This window comes from Kwoniella newhampshirensis, chromosome 12 (genome assembly GCF_039105145.1).
Source record: "Kwoniella newhampshirensis strain CBS 13917 chromosome 12, whole genome shotgun sequence".
NCBI classification, from domain to species: domain Eukaryota; kingdom Fungi; phylum Basidiomycota; class Tremellomycetes; order Tremellales; family Cryptococcaceae; genus Kwoniella; species Kwoniella newhampshirensis.
Window position 1 is genome coordinate 1028879 of NC_089965.1, and position 17579 is coordinate 1046457.

Here is a 17579-nt window from a genome sequence, read left to right on the forward strand (position 1 = left end):
CGCGCAAGTGACTATGCAGGTCGTTCACATGGCAAGGATTGCTGGAATGATGGTTGATCTTTCTTCTGTCATTTGACGACAGTAGGTCACGAAAACACCTATAAGCGCTGATAGATAAATTACACGCGCTGTTGAATCTGTTGAATCTATTCTCCGAATCTCACTTTATCGGCAATGCCGTTCCAGGGAAATCATCCAAACTCGGTGCATTTGCATCTCTAAATAGCCAACCTCTCTATCTGGCAGGGATAAATGCATCTCATCTCATCACATCAATATAAGAACGTCCTATGGCACAGTGTAATGTGGTAACAAGTGAATTGAGTCGTTTGCTTTGGTTTGATCGGGTTCGTCGTTCCCTTATCAAATTGAAAAAAATGAAATGTATGGTACAGCCTTCCTCCCATGGATCTCGCTGCGAGTCCGTTAGACCTCCTCCTGCTCTTCTGACCCCTATGATGACAGCTTGGAGAAAAAGTGGAAAAAGTCCACGTTGGACGCAGTCAATGAACACTGATAAATGTAGTTGGAGCTGACCCAAGCAGACCAGACAGCTCGCTGATACTGCGTGACACCCCTTTCAAGTCAGTCCTCGGAGCCTTGTTCCGAAAACCCTCACACACTTACCTGCTCGGGTAATCGGTCCATCAAGACCTCCAAACCGACCTTGTCGACCAAAGTCTTGGGGATGGCATTGGAAAGCACGTTCTTCCTGCTCTGAAGGTTTTCATACAGATCGGAAACTTCCAGCTCGTTCTGCAGATCGTTAAGCGTGGAGGAGAGCTGATCGGAGATGGTCGTTCGAGATTTGGTACCCTTGTTTCGTAGCCATTCCTTGGCGATACTGATAATCGACATGTTAATAGCCGTAGACACAAGTTGAACGGGGTGATTGCATCGATTCCAAGTCAAATGAGGGGTTCACCGACTCACCAAGAATACTCTGCGGCGGCATTCTCGCAGATCTTCTGCTGAATGTCCTTGACATAGCTCTGGTCTGCAAACGGGAGCAAGCATCAGTAGCGATTCGTTCTGTGCGCCCACAGCGGATTCTTTCCGGACTGGAAGAACATACAGAAAGGCGATGGCTTGCCATCCTTGAAGATCATCAGGTCCAGATATTCCTCGTCATTGAGCCCCAGGCCAGCAAGAACCTCGAGCGAACTACTCGTCACACCACCCTTGTTCGTGCTAGAATCCTTGAAGAGGGCCACACCTTTCTTCTCGAGGTAGAATCGAGCTTGTTGGGTGAAGAAGAGGTTGGCACCTTCGACAACGTATTTGAAGTTCGGTTTGCCTTCGGCGTCGACCAGTCTCGAAACGTTGGAAATATTGACTGCTTCGGGTCTAGAAAAGCGCCAAGACATCGATTCAGCTATCGTGGGCTATAGAAGTTGCTCGACTTACCGACCACCGCAGGGGACAAACAAGTCCGCCTTGACACGGAAATGAAACCCATTTCGGAACTCAGTGCCATCAGGCACGATCTCGCCAGCTATGCGTTGTCATCAGTTTCCGCCATCAACGCCACCATGACAGTCATTTATCAGCCGATACTTACTCGGCAGCTTCACGTCCTTGTCGTCAACCAAGACTTGGTATCCTTCAGGTCCCAGCTTGCTCTTGTCAAAGTGCACGATGGGCTTCCTGTCTTTAGCCAAGCGAATCAATTCTGGCCTGTCCAATCCTGCAGGGTCATACAAGATACCGCTTCCATCAATGATAGCGACAGTCTTGTCCTTGCTCAACAAGATCTCGTTGGAACCAAGATCACCGTCTGGACCACCAGTTTGGAATTTTGTCACGTCCTTCTCGTTCAAGCCGTGTGCTTTGAGAACACCAAGGATATATTGGCGAACGGAGAGCGAGGTCATGCCGTACGTGTCGTGTGGGATACCACCCAGCAATTCGGCTGATTTCCCTGTCGTGAAGGACTTCCACCACGGTGCCTGTCGAGATCGAGCGTGCTCGGCAGCCCAGTCCATGAGATCGGCAGTGTTCTGTCGATTTGTCAACACTCATTGACGCACGGGTTCCAGAGCCAGGCTCACCTCATCTGGACCGAAGAAAAGGATCTCAGGATCCGTTCGACCACTGACATCGACAATCTTGCCCTTGATACCGGGAGTCTTACCCGGGATCAGAAGGTCGACGATGGACTTGAGTGTGGACTGTCAGCTACGCTCGCCTGTCGAATCGTGAAAGTGGCTCACATCGACATATTTCTCGAAACACTGCCTGATGTTGGCGTCTACGACGGGAAGGATTGTGCCCTTAGCACCTCCTTCCGGGATGTCCTTGTTTTCTGTGGTAGTGTGCTTGTCAGTGGGGACCACTTTCGAATGAAAACCATCACTCACTCAAGTTTTGCGTCGCAGCCAACGCGTAATTCTCGTCGAACAAGGTCCTCACGTTCGAATTATAGTTCTCCTTGCCCCTAGACCTAATGATTCGGATACCACCTCGAGCGACATCTCTGAACCTGACGTGGAATCCTCGGAATTCCGATCCAACGACGAAGAACATGCCGAAGGGCTTCTTGGGGTATTCGACTTCGGGCAAGAAGCTTGGATCCAATCGGAAAGAGAGAGCGACCTCTGAGAAGTACAAGGGGCGCGGTTAGCGCGTTCAGCTTGGAAGCAGACGTAAGACGAGCTCACTTGTAGGTTGGTAGAAGTTACACTTGAGAACGTGTTTGTTGAAAATAAGCAAAGCCTCAAGGATTTGTTGTGCATGTCGATTGGTAGCGGTCTTTCGGATCTGGTTGTAGAGATCCTCATCGGAGAGAGGTTGCTCAGTCTTGAGTCGCTGGAACGAGAGAGTGGGAGTGAGCTGAGAAGCCTCGTCGGCGGCAGGGTCTAGAATGTACGATGTTAGCGTGACATTATACTACGAGTCCGCGCGCCAGACTCACAATGTATCATGGCGAAGTTGATGTAGAGCATCCTAACCAGATCGGGGTGACTTTGGAGAACATCTCTGATGCTTTCGCGGGTGAATGTCTCCTCCCTAAATCGCGTCTTGATCTTGTTCAAAACTTCAGCATGATCAGGATTTGACTCGTCAAGAGCTGTAGATTATTAAGTCAGCTTCCCTCCTTGAGCTATCGCAAGACACGTCAGCTCACCGTTCTTCAGAGCAAGATAAGCTTGACCCAACCGATTACAGAAGTGCTGAGCAAATATCCATCCCACATAGGCGTAGGTTGCCTCTTGGACCGCATGCGGACTGTCGTCGTTGTCGGCGACAGAGAACTGCATGACCGTCAGCGTAGGCACTATAGGAAAAGAGTGGATACATACGAATGGGTTGTCAGGCAGACAGTACAGGAGGGAAGCTTCTCGCACGACCTGGTGGATAGAGTGTTCAATGGGAGGTGCTCGAGTATTGGGCACCGGGTTGAGGTACATCGCTGTGAAGGACGATATCAACTAACGTTTCCCCTGCCGCTCACGACAACTCACAAATGATGGTGATGCCATTGGCGAACTGTTCAACATACTTCCTGGCGGAACTTGCGGGACGTCAGCAGTGAAGGATAGTAACAGCACGCATTGCCAACTCACTAGAGACCGTAAAAGTGGTACAAATCACTCAATGCGGAGAAGAATTTGCTAGTCCCACCCATCCTGCAATGACACGGGTTAGCAAAAAGTCCACTTGGCCCCAATTGTCAACCGAATTCATCATCACTCACTTGTAACCGATTACGAGCCTCCTCTCTCGACTATCCTCTACCTCAAACATCTCAATAACAGGTCCATACCGCCTCTCAACCTCATTCATGACACCTTGATAGACGTCCAACGTGTTCTCACTCGCCTTTTCCAGGAAGCTTGCATCGGAGACCGATCGGATATCGGTGTATCCCTGAGGAGTCTTGGTTGGCGCGGAAGTCGGGAATGAGCATCGAGAAACGAAGTAGCATCGGAGTTGTTGTGAGATAGTGGACGAGATGGCTCCGGAGGATCGATACGTCTCAAGTCGATAGGCTTTGGATGGTGATGAGTTGTCCAGGTAGAGCGAGTCGATTCTGAGGTGGGAGTGATCAGCTGCTGGCTATCATCTCGAAACAAAGGTTCACTTCCAACTCACCTCTTCTCCACCGTAGAACCGGGACCCTCAGTGACAGTCACACCTGCCTTGCTGGTGTGAATGAAGACCGCACCCTCTCGACCCTTGTCCTGACCCTCAGGGATGATCTTCTCGAGGTCAATCATCAGCTTCTCCGGATCATGTTTGGTGTACGCTAGAAGCTTGGCGGAAAAGAGTGCCAGAACATGATCGGCAATGGCTTCGGGCTGTTCCCACAGGAAGTACGAGTTTTCAATGCCTGAATTTATCGGTCAGTCAACGCACAGTATAATGGCACACAGACGGGGATGGGGAAATTGGGAACATTATGCATCGTCACAGCTAACTCACCAAGTTGATTGTAGAACCAGTCAACTTCTCCCTGGACGAGTTCTTGGGGCATGAATCCGCTCTCAGCGAGGATTCGTGCTACGGTCGCCTGCTGATTGGCCTTGGCAGGAAAAGGCGATGACTTGTAACCACTGTGCAAACAATTCCCGTCAGCTTGCACCTCATCTCACATAAATGGAGACGCTCAGACGCTGAACAGGCAGATGTCGGGGACAGTAGCAATGGAGGAACTCACATTGTGTCCTTTCTAATTCGATTGCCCGACGCATCGGATCCGGAACGAGACATCCGACCGGGCGACGAGCTCCCGTTGATCAGGCTGGTGACTTGGGCGGGAAGGGGAGGTTGGAGCTGTGACCAACGCAAAATCAGTACAAATCGTGTATTTAAAGACAATCGACGTACAGTGTCTGAAGGGGATTGAATTGGGGTCGACATGCTGATCCGATGTTATGCAGAGCTGCAAGGTGCTTAGACGTCAGCCAGTAGCTCTCACACCGACGTCAGACATGCCAAGACTCCAAGCAATGGCGCACAAGAATCGGGATCATGGTGAAGAACAACGAAAACGAAGTGCGAGAAGATGATGACTGACGGCAATGCCGAAAAAGATGCAGATCTGTCGTTGAGGATGTTGGACGAATGACCTACTAACCAATGAACGAGGCGGTGATGACCAGAGCTCTGTGTGTTGAATGTGCAAGAGGTGAAGGAAGTTGCAGAATGAGGACGAGTGAACGTGGTAGATATAGGTTGTCAACGAGCACTAGGAGTGGTAGAGGACGATAAGGAATGAGAGTTGAATGACAAAAGAGATGTCCGTCGCCATACGAGAGATAGGCGGAGATCACAAAGCTTATCTTCCAGAAAGTCGAGTGATAGAAATCGAGTCGAATGGTCGAGCCAAGATAGCTAAAACAAAGGAGCAAGGGGCGAGTTGAAGAGAATGAGCCCCTGAGAACGACGATTGAGAGCTATCTATCAACACCAAAAGGAAAAAAGGAGGCTTATTATCATCCACTCGGACAAGTATAATGATTTGCAGCGCGGCTCACTTGATCCTCGCGTCAAAATCAGTACTCGGAAAAGCGGCACCGCTTTGCCGAGAGATCTGATTATTTCCTGTTGGAGATACAAAGAAGCAACGGCGAAGAGACAGCTGATGAAAGCCTCATGTCCTGTCCACTACAGAAACTCGAGGACGAAAAAGAGGACGAAAGGGGGGCAGGAGGCGGGAGCTGAAACTAAGATAACAACAGAGCTTGTACCACCGGTAACGACGATAACCACAAGAATGAGGGTCAAAAAAAAAAAAGATTGACCAAAACCAGATAAATGCGTCGAGATTGTGGACTCACCTGTTTGCTATTGTGCTATCTATCCCGATCGTTCGAGGTCATTTGTTTGCTTCGCAGCGAAGGTGAGTCTTGTTCGGACGAGACACGAGGATACTTCTGGACAGGATCAAAAAGGACATCACATTATCATCCTGTACATATATACGAGTAGATGTTTTGTCTTCGAGAGGTTTTTAAGTGTATGTGTGTGTCATGACGCAAGTATTCGAAAATATCTCTCTGGCTCTTCTACAAGGTTCAGGGTGACTTTTCCTTATTTCCAAGGGTCAACTTTTCTTTTACGTCGTCGATCATTAACACGCACATGCTATGTGTGGTCTCGCAACTACGGGAGATCCGGCCGGTTTTGCAGTAGCGACAAGCAGGTTTGGACTTGCCATATTGCCTACACAGATGCACACCTCTACTGCCCACCTTCACCTTCTCACCATGAATGCATCCTCTTCTCCCAGCCTTTTGTCAGTGCTTGCTTCTCCTGTTTCACTCCTATCGTGTACAAGCAAAGTGCAGTTGGCCGATCCGCACAATCGGTTGGTGTCCGGGCCCCACAGCCGAGATTCGAAAATCTCTTTGCGAAAAGGTCAAACCACTCTGATTATCTTTTCGAATAAGTTATACGGTAGACTCAACCTCGCTTCGGGACTGCCGACGGAATGGGCCATTTTCTTCGCTTGCTTTGATGAGCCGCGGGGAAGTCTTTTGGGGCATCACTGCACGTTGTATAGATAGATAGTCATGTGCTCAAATAATGACAATGAGAGTTGGCGATCTGATTTCTGAATATGCTATGCACAGAGCATATTTTGACTGCTTCCACCAGCTGAAAATGGGTCAAATCTCTCATAACGAAGGATGATATTACCCGACGGCTGGATGAAATATGGGGAAGCTTTACAAGCGATCTCGCAAGACTCAATCAGCTGATGAAAAGATGGTCACGAGTGACCTTGTAGTTGAGCACGATGCCAGGCATCCCAGACAGCAAGAGATCCACAATCGTAGGATCCGACGCAGCAGCAACGACACCGCCTTGTTTAGCATCTGACGCTTGATCTTTCAACATGTCGACCACTGCAGCAAAGTATTCTTCGATGCAAACCTGAGACCTGAAAAGATCGGCGCTGCCACGCACAGCATCCAACATATGCCCGACGTAACACCGAAGCTGTATCCTCATTTGATCCCGTTCACTTCCACGTCGATGACTTCTTAAACCCCACCTAGTTCCACGTCCTGCTCTTCTCTTCTCTTCTCTTCTCTCTCTCTCTCCAGTCCAGACTCACCTTTTGCCACCAATCCGATAATATTCATAACCCTTCTCCTATTCGTTGTACTAGCATTTCATAAACCCACCAACCCTTCTCAAAGATACCCTCCTCATCCCCCATTTGAACTTCGTTGTAGAAACATATTTGCATCTCACTCTCACGCTTACTCCTTTGTTCTACCACGTTCCATCAACCAATTCATCATGTCTGACTTCAACGCTGTCGCCTCATCCTCCAAACGACCTGCTTCATCTTCAACACCCATCGCCACCGGTAACAAACGAGCTCGACCTTCCACGTCACACCACGAAGACGAGTCGGATGGCGAGGTCGATATCGTCTTGAACGCCGACGGGGAAATGGACGAAGAGACAAAGGCGAAGATCGCCCGCAAGGAGGCAAGAGTGAGTCTTTGACTTGTCTCATCTACCGCTCCATCGTTCATGTTTGATGCGATGCTGACCGATTTGGCTGGATCATAGACCATCCGAAACCGCGAATCCGCACAACGATCGAGGAACCAACGGAAAGCCCATCTCGCATACCTAGAAACTCGCGTGATGGAACTCGAAGAGGAGAACAGGGCATTGAAGCGTGGCGAACTATCAACACCGTCACCCCGGCCCGCCAGCAATGCCACACTATCCCCAGGTAGTTCCAGTGGTCGAGAAGCCTCGCCAGCACAAAGCGTCATGTCACTCGCCAATGACCTCGGTATTCCAACCGAGTTGGTCAGTGGTACCGGCGTCAAGCTGTCCAATGTCGCTCCACCGCCCGCGGACTTACATCTCGAGGATGTCAAACCGGTTATCGCGGCATCTCCTTCTCGTGCTACAACTCCGACCACGACTCAAGATCCTCTGATAGAGTTGCGAGCGGCAAACGCTGCGCTTCGAGAACGGGTGTCTTTGTTGGAGAATTTGGTTAAGCAAGTCGTGGCAGTCGCCAATCTCAGTGGACTTGAAGACAAATCGTCATCTCCCAGCACCGCACCCACACTCTCGATCGAGAATAGCACACCAAACGCGACCCAGAACACCGTCGACTGGTCGGCATTCCTGTCTGTTCCATCAGTCGCACCTCCTGGCCCTGGTCTGGAATTCACACTTTCACCTGCTCTCTTCCCGACCTCCATTCCCAATACTGCCATGCCTACCACCATTGAGTTGACACCACAAGCCTATCAGACCCAGTTCCTTCCCGATTCCAAACCTATACTTTCCGAAGAGACATCGAACCCCGTCGCTCGCCACCCAGCAGCGGTGGCGACCAAGTCACCCGTCTTTCTGGCAACGGAAAGGCGAGACGAGGCCCTGCAGCGGGCGAGGGGGATTTCCTCGATGTCATCTTTAGCGAAAGCGTTGGCAACGGATCAGAAACGTTTGGGCCAGGTAGCGAGGTTGGTGGTAGCCTTGGCTCGTCACAAGGGATGGGAAGCAGCGACACCGTCTTCTTACGAGGTGGGCAGGGCATGTACGCCGATGAGAACAAGGAGGGCGGCTTCCAGATGGGCTGGGAGAGCAACGATCACTCCGTTGGACAAGTGCAGATCGACCAGGTGGAAAGCTGGGATGAGGCGATGAGGACATTGATCGAAGATCTGGAAGGAGGTTCAGGGGTGGCTGCGCGGATGCAACAGGACAATGAGAATGGGCTGAGGATGGATTGGTACGGAGTGGACCCAGGCAGGGTCCTTGTGTGAGATAGACATCAGGAAGGTCAGGGAGGGTCAAGTAGAAGACCGCAATGGACCGGAAGCATGCGTAGGGAAACTTTCAAAACGATAACCGATACGCGACATCAAATCGCTCAGTGCAAGTCATTATCTCGTGCAAGTCAAATCGGTCGAATCATCTCAAACTCACCAAAAATACCCCGTTCTTATCTTTCTCGATACTAGCGCGCTGTCTCTCCAGATACGTCTTGGCTTGTCGTTCTATCCCAAAGTCTCCGCCTTATACCCGCTCGCCGAAAGGCTTGAGCCGTATGTTGCGTGAGCGGGATGTGACCTTGTCGAGTCGTGTTGAGGAGAGGTGGTCGCGGTATCTGGGAAAGGTGGAATAAGGTGTTGGAGATGGGGATTGCAGATGAGGAGATTGAGGGAACGAGTATGGGAAAGGGACTTGGCGGATGACGGTCAGTGCTGTGGACAGTTGGAGGAGGATTTATTGTAGTTACATTATATGCAGTTGTCCACATGTTTCCCCAGATCGCATTTCCGCTGTGCACCACCACCCGGTTGCGCGATGCAACCTTGCATCACCACCACAGCTATCACCGATGGAGTTTTCTCTGTTTCATGCTCAACATGTGAAATATCATGTCAGTCATGTGCTGGATGCTATGCTATGCTATACTATGCTGTACTATGTGCTCTCTTCCTTGCTGAACAAATATACAGTACTCGTACTCGTACAACAGACGTTTGACCACGAGTACAAGAAACTCGATACGACTCCCTCCTGCTCCTCTCCTTCCAAGGCTTGGCTCCTTGTCACGAAATGACCTTCCAGCCACCATCTTCTTCCCAATCACCCAGGAGATCATCATATCCATCATCCCATCCTTCTCCTCCTGCACTATCGCTCTCCTCCACACTTGCTGTCGGACCTCGTAGCCCAGACCGCGAGTCAGGGACGACTTTACCAGTTGAGGGTTGGACCGTTCGACTCAGTTGATCGAAGAATGTTTGTCCTGCTTCTTCATGCTCCGCTTCCTCCGCTGCCGCCACCGCTTCAACTTCCCATGGGACGTCCTCTTCCTCCTGGTCATCGTTTGTCGCCTTCTTACTGCGTTTCTTGGCAGATGGTCTCTTGGTTCCACCCTTGCTTGTGCCGGTAGTTGCCGTTGTCGTTGTTTTCGATTTCGCTTTCCCTTTCGTAGCACTCTTCCGTCTCCCCTCCCCTTCCTCATTAGTCTTCGCAACCTCCTCATCCACCATCACCTCCTCATACTCATCCTCGTCCTCTCCATCTTCTCCATCCCCTTCGCCTGTATGGGCAGCTTTCTTCTTTCCTTTCTTTGTGATTTTCTTCGCCGGAGCAGGGAAAGTACATTCCACTTTCACATTTGCTTTCCCTTCCTGCACTTCGTCAAATGTTAACCGAGTGAGTCGGACCGCAGAATCGGAAGGTATGATGTATACGTTCACGGAGACTGTCACGGTGGATAGGATCATCAGCTTGTTTTGGTACGAAATTTGGGCCCAATCCAGCTGACTCACAGGCCGTCGCATGATAGGCTAGTGGAGAACATGCCGTCAGCTGCTGTCAATTTCTCTGGACTGCACAGGCCAGCTCACAGTCTTTGAGATAGCCCAGCAACAGGAGGTGCATCAAGAGCATCTCGGTGTCCTGTCGAGTTCAACATATCAGCACACTGAATATTCGTGCATTCAGACCATCACTTCACTCACATCCTTGCCCAAAATCACTTTCCCTCCCACTTCATCCATACTCAACTGGCCTTTCTCTCCCGACAACTTCCTCTTCTTCTTCCTACTCTCATCACCACCGCCTACCACACCAAAAGTCCCTCCTCCCAAGCCCCTGACCAGATCACCCAGATTGGCTAGAGTGACCCGTCCTCCTTCACTCTGCACGATCTGCGCAATCTTCAATATCTTCCAGCTTTCCAGGGTAACATCTCGGGTCTCAATACTTTCCGGATCACGGTTACAATTGTCGCAAATTCCGCAGGTGGAGATCGACCCGCCAGAAGAAGACAGGGAATCTGCGTTGTCCCATGCTGATGCGGAAAGATGAGCCGAAGCTGAGAAATACTGGGATCAAGTCAAATGTGGTTATTGGCAATATCTCAGCCTGCAAGATGACCGGCTCACCCTGGCGAAGGCTACCTTTCGGCATGTCTTGAGGTCTTGGGCAAATCGGAGCATTTCTTGTACTGCATAACACAGTCAGTCCGCTTAGCTCGAATCAGTTGAGCGACTCACATTTGCTGGTTCCATCTACGTCACCGTATATAAGGGAAGACAATCTCGCCGCATCTTGGCCTCGATAGAACAGCACACAGTCGCTGTCTTTTCCGTCGCGTCCGGCTCGTCCTGTCTCCTGGTAGTAGCCCTCGAGCGACTTGGACATCTAAAAAGGGATCAGATTGATCTGACCTTGTCGTCCAGACAAAGACCTACGGAATGATCTGAAAGTGGGTTATTGATCAGCCATGAGGTACATTGTTGAGTATTCGGACACTCACGAGCTACATATCTAACGTCACCCTTATCGATGCCCAGTCCAAAAGCAATGGTTGCGCAGATACAGCTGTTATGACAAAAGATCAGCATACATGCACATGAAGCCTAAAGAGGCGCCACCTACTTGATCTTTCCTTCACGCCATCTTACATGGATCCTTTCCTTCGCATTATCGTCAATACCAGCGTGATAAACACCCGTCTGCCTCTCCGTCAGCTTGACTGTCCCATTGACGGAAAGACATAACTTGCCTTTATTCCACCGCCAGACCACTCTCTCAACTCCTCTGCGACAGTTTCTGCATCCTGTCCAGCCGTCAATATGGCGGGTCATCTCACAGAACGGCAATCACCTTTTTGCTCAGACAGTAGACGATGCCACTCTCACCACTGCGTTGGTGATCGGTCAGCTCAACAAATGAACAGCGCGAAGGTAAAATCGGGGCGCACTCATGATGTGCTTGTATCCATCTTCCCATTTCTGCGATTGCTGCCTTCGCGTTGGACGGCTTTGATATGACTTTGTAATGCAGATTGGGCCGGAAAAGAGGCGCAGAAAAGAACACGGTTTCGGTAGTTTTGGCGCCTGCAGTATGTAGACGGTCAGTATGAAGCGACCGACGGAGAATGTAGCTCACTGCGCCCATCGGTGATAGGTCCCAGGCGAAGAATCTTGAGCAGATCGGGAAGAGTTTTGGCGCTCAGAGTAGCAGTCTACACATGGTTCTTAGCAACACCATTCACATTGTAGGGGAAAGGGTCCTCACGACAGCTTGTATTGGCACTCGAGGAAACAGAGTCTTGAGCATCGACAATTTCTTATAATCGGGACGGAAGTCTGAGGGTCTAGTCAGCCCCTGCAAAGCATCATCGCGGGAAAAATCATACCATGACCTAGCTGACTGCAGCAATGGGCCTCATCTGCCATAGGATTCAGCGTTTATGCTTCCCGACCTCGAAGAACATGACGCACCAATTACGAAACGCCCTGTTGAATCGCGTTGGATCAGCGGAGATCACTTCGACAAGACTATGGCACTCACGCAGCCTTCCCGCTGTGTTCGCCTGCTCCAAGGAAGATATCAATCTCTTTGACTTTGATATTTTCTCAGGCTATGGAGAGGTCAGTTTGTTCAAAGGGCTGGAGTGACGACGAGGCTGACCGTAACGTAGCATAACTGCGAGCAATTGTGTAAGTCACAATGATCAGGCCTTGTAGTGTGCGGAACTAACCCGTAGTTCTTTCTGACCTCGCGAAGGCCCGTTCTTTATCCTATCATATATCTCATTCTGTTCTCCTGTGCTCGTCGCCCCGGTCATCATCTATCGTATATTTGTTGGCGTGATCCGTCGTGCTGATTCCAGGTAATACACTCACGACACATTCTACTCCAATCTCTTTCATAGCCCTTACTTGGTCCCATATCAGAGCCAACAAGGGACTAATCACGACCGTCAGACCTCTCCCCATTACGGCCGGTAGTTGATAGGTCAAGCTCTTTCCTCCTCCAGTAGGCATGACACATACAATATCTCGATCATCGACGGCTGCATTGATTACGCCTTCTTGACAGAGTCGGAACGATGTGAGGTTGAACTGTTTCTTCAGAGTTTGCAGTATAGCCGCAGAGAATGGGAAAGAGGAGGATTGATAGTCTATACTGCTAGTCGTGGGTTCGGTCGTGAAAGAAGTGGAAGGCTTAGGAAGGTGAGCCGAGACAGAGAGCTGGGCTTCGAGATGTCGCCTTTCGGCAGTCAGGGACGCGTGCAGAGCCTGTAGCGGTTCTAGTTGGGCGACAACAGATTTGATCTGAAGCAATGCTCACATCAGCTGCTATCTCAGAGATAAAGACAAGAACTAAAGTGGCAAAAAACTTTGTCTTTGCACAGTCCCTGTATGTGACTGCACTCACTTCTCCGTCGAGCCTTGCCAAAGCGACCTTGATAGCTTCCCTGGCCTCCAGATCCACCTTGCCATCACCATTTGTGGAGAAATCCCCGGTCGATGAATCATTATACCCATTCCTCATCTTCTCCTTTCCCTTTGCCCTCTCACTCTTCACAGCTTCACCTCCACTTGCCAGAGGTCCGAGCACCTCGTTGTCACTATCATCGCTATCAATGATGATAGGTTCGGATCGTGAGCTCGAGGAGGTCTGCGCGAGAGGTCTGGAGGTGTGATTAGTTGAACGAGAGGAAGACGGCTGTTGAAACGTGGGAGATCGTTTGAGAGTGAGTCTGCCGTTTGCACCCATTATTCACAGTGGAGGACTCGGCGAGGAACAGCAGGAGGTTCTCCTTGACAGCAGATGGTCAGACGACAATCAAAACAGTGGATTGAAGGAAGTATACTGGCTGCCTATGCGATCGATATGCTCAGCATCATTGGTCGAGGCGTCTGATAGAGGGAGTGAGCTGGAAGGGATGCACAGTACGAGGACTAACCCATCCACAATGGTCATGTATAAATGCACAACTACTAACTCACTGATCTCGAGGTGAAACGCGTTCCTCGGAGATGTATCACGTGACACAGCATCCCACGTGGAGTCCGCTCACTTGGGATTTTTCCTCTGAGCGTCTCATCAAAATAAAAGTCATAACCAACTCAACTTGTAACATGATCTCTCGTCCATAGCAGAGACACACCGTCGTGACAATGGCAAAGCACAGGAGCAAAAACGCATCGGTGAGCTTTATGTATTCTCAATCAAGGAAATCACAGTCAGCTACATCTCGGGCGAAGCTTAACTCTGTCCTCAGCGAGGTCGTCAACCAATCAATCGTGACGATGCCAGATCAGGAGATGGAGGTGGAGATTGGAAAAAGTTCGCTCCCACTGACATGCACAATGAAGCCTTTGAGCAGTATTACAAGGTGAGCTATCCGGCCACGCATCACCGGTAATGTAAGTGTAGCTCATAGTCGGGCAGGCTCAAGGTATTGTCTCGGACGAAGAATGGTCGGATTTCATGGCTTGTCTGAGGAAAGAGTTGCCAGTCACTTTCCGAGTGACAGGATCGAGAGCGTAAGTCGTCGGTCTCGGTCGCTCAGATCCGCGCGATTTGATGGGCACCAAACCATACTTGATGCTGACTGCAGGCGCTGTAGTCACGCCGAAACCATCAACGATATCATCAAGACTGCCTATGTACCCAATATGCTGGACGTCGAATTCGAAGGCAAGAAGATCGACCCCCCTTCTCAACTGGCTTGGTATCCGGGACAATTGGGCTGGCAGATCGAAGCTCCCAAGAGAGTCGTGAGGAAGACTGAACCTTTCAGACTGTTTCAGCGATTCTTGGTTGGCGAGACCGAAGTTGTGAGCGATTTACCTTCTCCGTTTCGAGTCAGGGCGCTGACTGATCCATGTTGACTCTAGGGCAATCTGAGTCGACAAGAAGCAGTGTCGATGATCCCTCCTCTTTTCCTTGATGTCGAGCCTCATCATCTGGTCAGTTATAGTAAACGCTGCGGGCTGATCAGAATTAAGAATTCATGCTGACTGCTATCGTCTACAGTGTCTTGACATGTGCGCGGCTCCTGGATCAAAGGTACGCTCTCGAAATTACTGAGAGAAGTCATCGGTTTTCGCAGACTAGCTGATCGATGTTCTCAGACCGCTCAAATAATTGAAGCCCTCAACCCTCACCACACCGCCTCTACCGGTTTACTCATCGCCAACGACTCGGATTACAAAAGAACTCACATGCTCGTCCACCAGACTGGAAGGATGCCCAGCAAGGGATTGATCGTGACCAATTATGATGCCTGTGAGCTAGTCGTCTATTGACGATGGACTGAGGCATAGCTGACCAGGCCGTCGCAGCCATGTATCCCACGATCAAGCTGGGAGTTGGGAAGACATTGCAGTTTGACAGGATTTTGGCGGATGTCCCGTGCGTAGCTTCACTTTCAATGAACAGAATCGACCGCTGACGATCCCTTACAGATGTAGCGGTGACGGAACGTTGAGAAAGAACATCGAGATCTGGGGCAAATGGGGCGCAGCAGATGGGAACAGTCTTCACGGGTGAGCAAGTCTCAACTACTTACCTCAGTCAAGGTTGGCCCCTCAATAGACCTCTTTTCGTAGTCTTCAACTGCGAATCCTCGAGAGAGCCATGACCATGCTGAAACCTGGCGGTCGACTCGTCTATTCCACCTGTTCCTTCAACCCATCAGAGGATGAAGCTGTCATAGCAGCGGGACTCAATGCTCGGCCAGGTCAATTCACGATTGTGGACGTATCTTCACAACTTCCAAACCTGAAACGACGACCGGGCAAGACTAGCTGGAAGGTGGGAACCCAACCTGATACCCAGACCAGCAAGGAGATCGTCTGGTATGAGAGTTTCGAGGAGTACAGGAAGGCTGTGGACAGCGGGATAGAGAAGGAGAAGGACAGAGGGAAGGGTCTGCCAAGTACGCTTTGGCCGCCCGCCAATGTGGCCGAACTCGGCTTGGAAAACTGGTGAGCTGCAGTGCCATCGATGTAATGGTCAGGATGACTAATCATTCTCTGGACAGTATGAGATTACTGCCTCACGACCAAAACACCGGCGGATTCTTCGTCTGTGTGCTCGAGAAACGTGGCTCCAAATCTTCCGCTCCGTCTACCACCGCTGAAGATGCTGCTTCCTCCTCTCTGAAACGACCCGCTTCCCCGGCTGCTCAAGGCTCTGAGACCAAACGCGCCAGGGAGAACTCTCCGGCGGCCGGATCGTCTTCTGGTGTCGCTACGCCAGCTGAGGCTTCGACTCCCGCTACGACTGCCAGTGGACCTGCGAAGAAGGAGAAGCGCGATCTGAGCTTCAAGGAGGATCCATACTCTTATGTTGATCCGGAAAACGAGGAGATCAAGACCATCATGTGAGTCGAGCGGATACATTCGCGATCTCAAGGACGATGTGGGATTACGAAGAACGAGTACTGATTTGTAGTCGCGACAGTGAACGGTTCAAGTTCAAGGACACTTTCCCAAAGCACAACTTGCTTGTCAGAAATGAGTATGGAGAGCCGCTCAGGACCATCTACCTGACCAACGATATTGTGAAGGTGCGTTCATGACTACCCGTCCTCACATTTGTGACAGGGAAAGCTGATACCGTGAATCTTGGAAGACGATCATCCTGAACAACGATTACACTCGACTCCGAATAATCTCTGCTGGAGTGAAATCTTTCGCTCGTCAAGATTCACAACAAAGAGTAGAAATAGGATGTAAATGGCGATCGCCCATCGACGGCATTCTCGAACTTCTCCCTCATGTCGGCGAAGGGTTCGTGATCAACGCTACTCTCGTCGAACTCCGGACCCTTCTACAGGACCATTATCCGGCCATTGACAAGTTCTCCAGCGAAGAATGGAAGAAGGAGATGGAGAGTCGGGAGATGGGTTGTGCGATCGTCAATTTCCAAGAGGGGAAAGAGGCGGGCGGGGAGTTGAGATTACCGATGTGGTTACCTGTTTGGAAGGCGAAGATGAGCTTGAGTCTGATGATTGATAAGAGGGAGAAGAGGTGGGTCTCCTTTTGCCGTTCTCATTCAACATTGAGTCTCGTTGGGAGTTCACCTCATCAAATCTGACTGTTCTGACTCGAACCAAATCAATAGCATTCTATCCCTTCGTACATTCGGCGAAGATATCTGCAATCCTCCGCCAGCTCAAAAAGACATGCAGCAGAAGAAAGACGCGGTGACCGTACCCGAGGTGGTCGAAGAGGAAAGCGCAGGCGTGGCCCTGGGTAGTGAGGCCCAGACGGAAGTTGCCGTGGATGGTGAAGGGGGAGCTATCAACGCTTGAGGCTGATCCCACATATCTGCGGACGGTCAGTGGTGAGATCGTGGTGGTCAATCCAGAGATGTAGATTCAGGATTCTTGTGATGCATCAGTCATATATCTATGCATCTTCAAAAACTAGTGTGCAGAGACCGTTGGCAACTTGCTTGAGGCGACGAACCAATCAATCCGTTTTTTTGCTTCTGCTTCTGCGACGAACCAATCAATCTGATAGTCAAGTAGTAAATCTCATGTGACTGAGTCAAAGTATGACAGCCATACCATATCATCCAGAGAAAGCGTGATATACATCCCCGTTAATGACTCACAAAAAGTCCTAGAGACAAGTCAATCGAAAATACAACATGATGCGCCTCTGCCTCTACATACAGTATGATCGCCAAGATACAGTATACAGTAGTACATTCTGCCCAGTTGATTCTCTCTCAGTGAGGCTGGGGCCTTTCGATCGTACATTGTACTACATTCCGAAAGGACTTCTTCGGCAGAATCGCAGCCCGACCTCCTTGTCGCT

At 50.3% G+C, this 17579-nt stretch overlaps 4 protein-coding genes across 4 annotated transcripts; 2 read left to right on the forward strand and 2 right to left on the reverse strand.

Annotated features, from left to right (window-relative positions):
- Window positions 1-453: 453 nt before the first annotated feature.
- Window positions 454-4863, reverse strand: IAR55_005956 (uncharacterized protein; the record flags this gene model as incomplete). The annotated part of the gene is made up of 20 exons (XM_066949043.1): window positions 454-564; window positions 628-844; window positions 934-997; window positions 1076-1347; window positions 1408-1495; window positions 1562-2000; window positions 2052-2159; window positions 2214-2305; window positions 2361-2597; window positions 2661-2858; window positions 2915-3070; window positions 3128-3254; window positions 3303-3412; window positions 3465-3514; window positions 3567-3629; window positions 3698-4033; window positions 4096-4333; window positions 4426-4556; window positions 4661-4776; window positions 4831-4863. 20 exons carry the CDS (start codon window positions 4861-4863, stop codon window positions 454-456), a joined length of 3186 nt encoding a protein of 1061 aa, XP_066800816.1.
- Window positions 4864-7254: 2391 nt separating this feature from the next.
- On the forward strand, window positions 7255-8753 carry IAR55_005957 (uncharacterized protein; the record flags this gene model as incomplete). The annotated part of the gene is made up of 3 exons (XM_066949044.1): window positions 7255-7455; window positions 7534-8411; window positions 8462-8753. The coding sequence occupies 3 exons, from the start codon at window positions 7255-7257 to the stop codon at window positions 8751-8753; spliced, it is 1371 nt and encodes a 456-aa protein (XP_066800817.1).
- A 792-nt stretch (window positions 8754-9545) lies between these two features.
- On the reverse strand, window positions 9546-13518 carry IAR55_005958 (uncharacterized protein; the record flags this gene model as incomplete). The annotated part of the gene is made up of 20 exons (XM_066949045.1): window positions 9546-10207; window positions 10275-10292; window positions 10353-10404; window positions 10467-10832; window positions 10893-10954; window positions 11004-11151; window positions 11274-11331; window positions 11389-11465; window positions 11516-11569; window positions 11617-11653; window positions 11714-11849; window positions 11902-11977; window positions 12031-12101; window positions 12152-12184; window positions 12237-12251; window positions 12307-12376; window positions 12427-12441; window positions 12497-12586; window positions 12642-13073; window positions 13177-13518. The coding sequence occupies 20 exons, from the start codon at window positions 13516-13518 to the stop codon at window positions 9546-9548; spliced, it is 2814 nt and encodes a 937-aa protein (XP_066800818.1).
- A 404-nt stretch (window positions 13519-13922) lies between these two features.
- On the forward strand, window positions 13923-17068 carry IAR55_005959 (uncharacterized protein; the record flags this gene model as incomplete). Its single annotated transcript, XM_066949046.1, has 14 exons — window positions 13923-13952; window positions 14027-14140; window positions 14197-14291; window positions 14375-14585; window positions 14646-14717; window positions 14785-14817; window positions 14883-15036; window positions 15093-15162; window positions 15216-15296; window positions 15360-15737; window positions 15794-16135; window positions 16207-16321; window positions 16387-16784; window positions 16879-17068. 14 exons carry the CDS (start codon window positions 13923-13925, stop codon window positions 17066-17068), a joined length of 2283 nt encoding a protein of 760 aa, XP_066800819.1.
- Window positions 17069-17579: the final 511 nt, after the last annotated feature.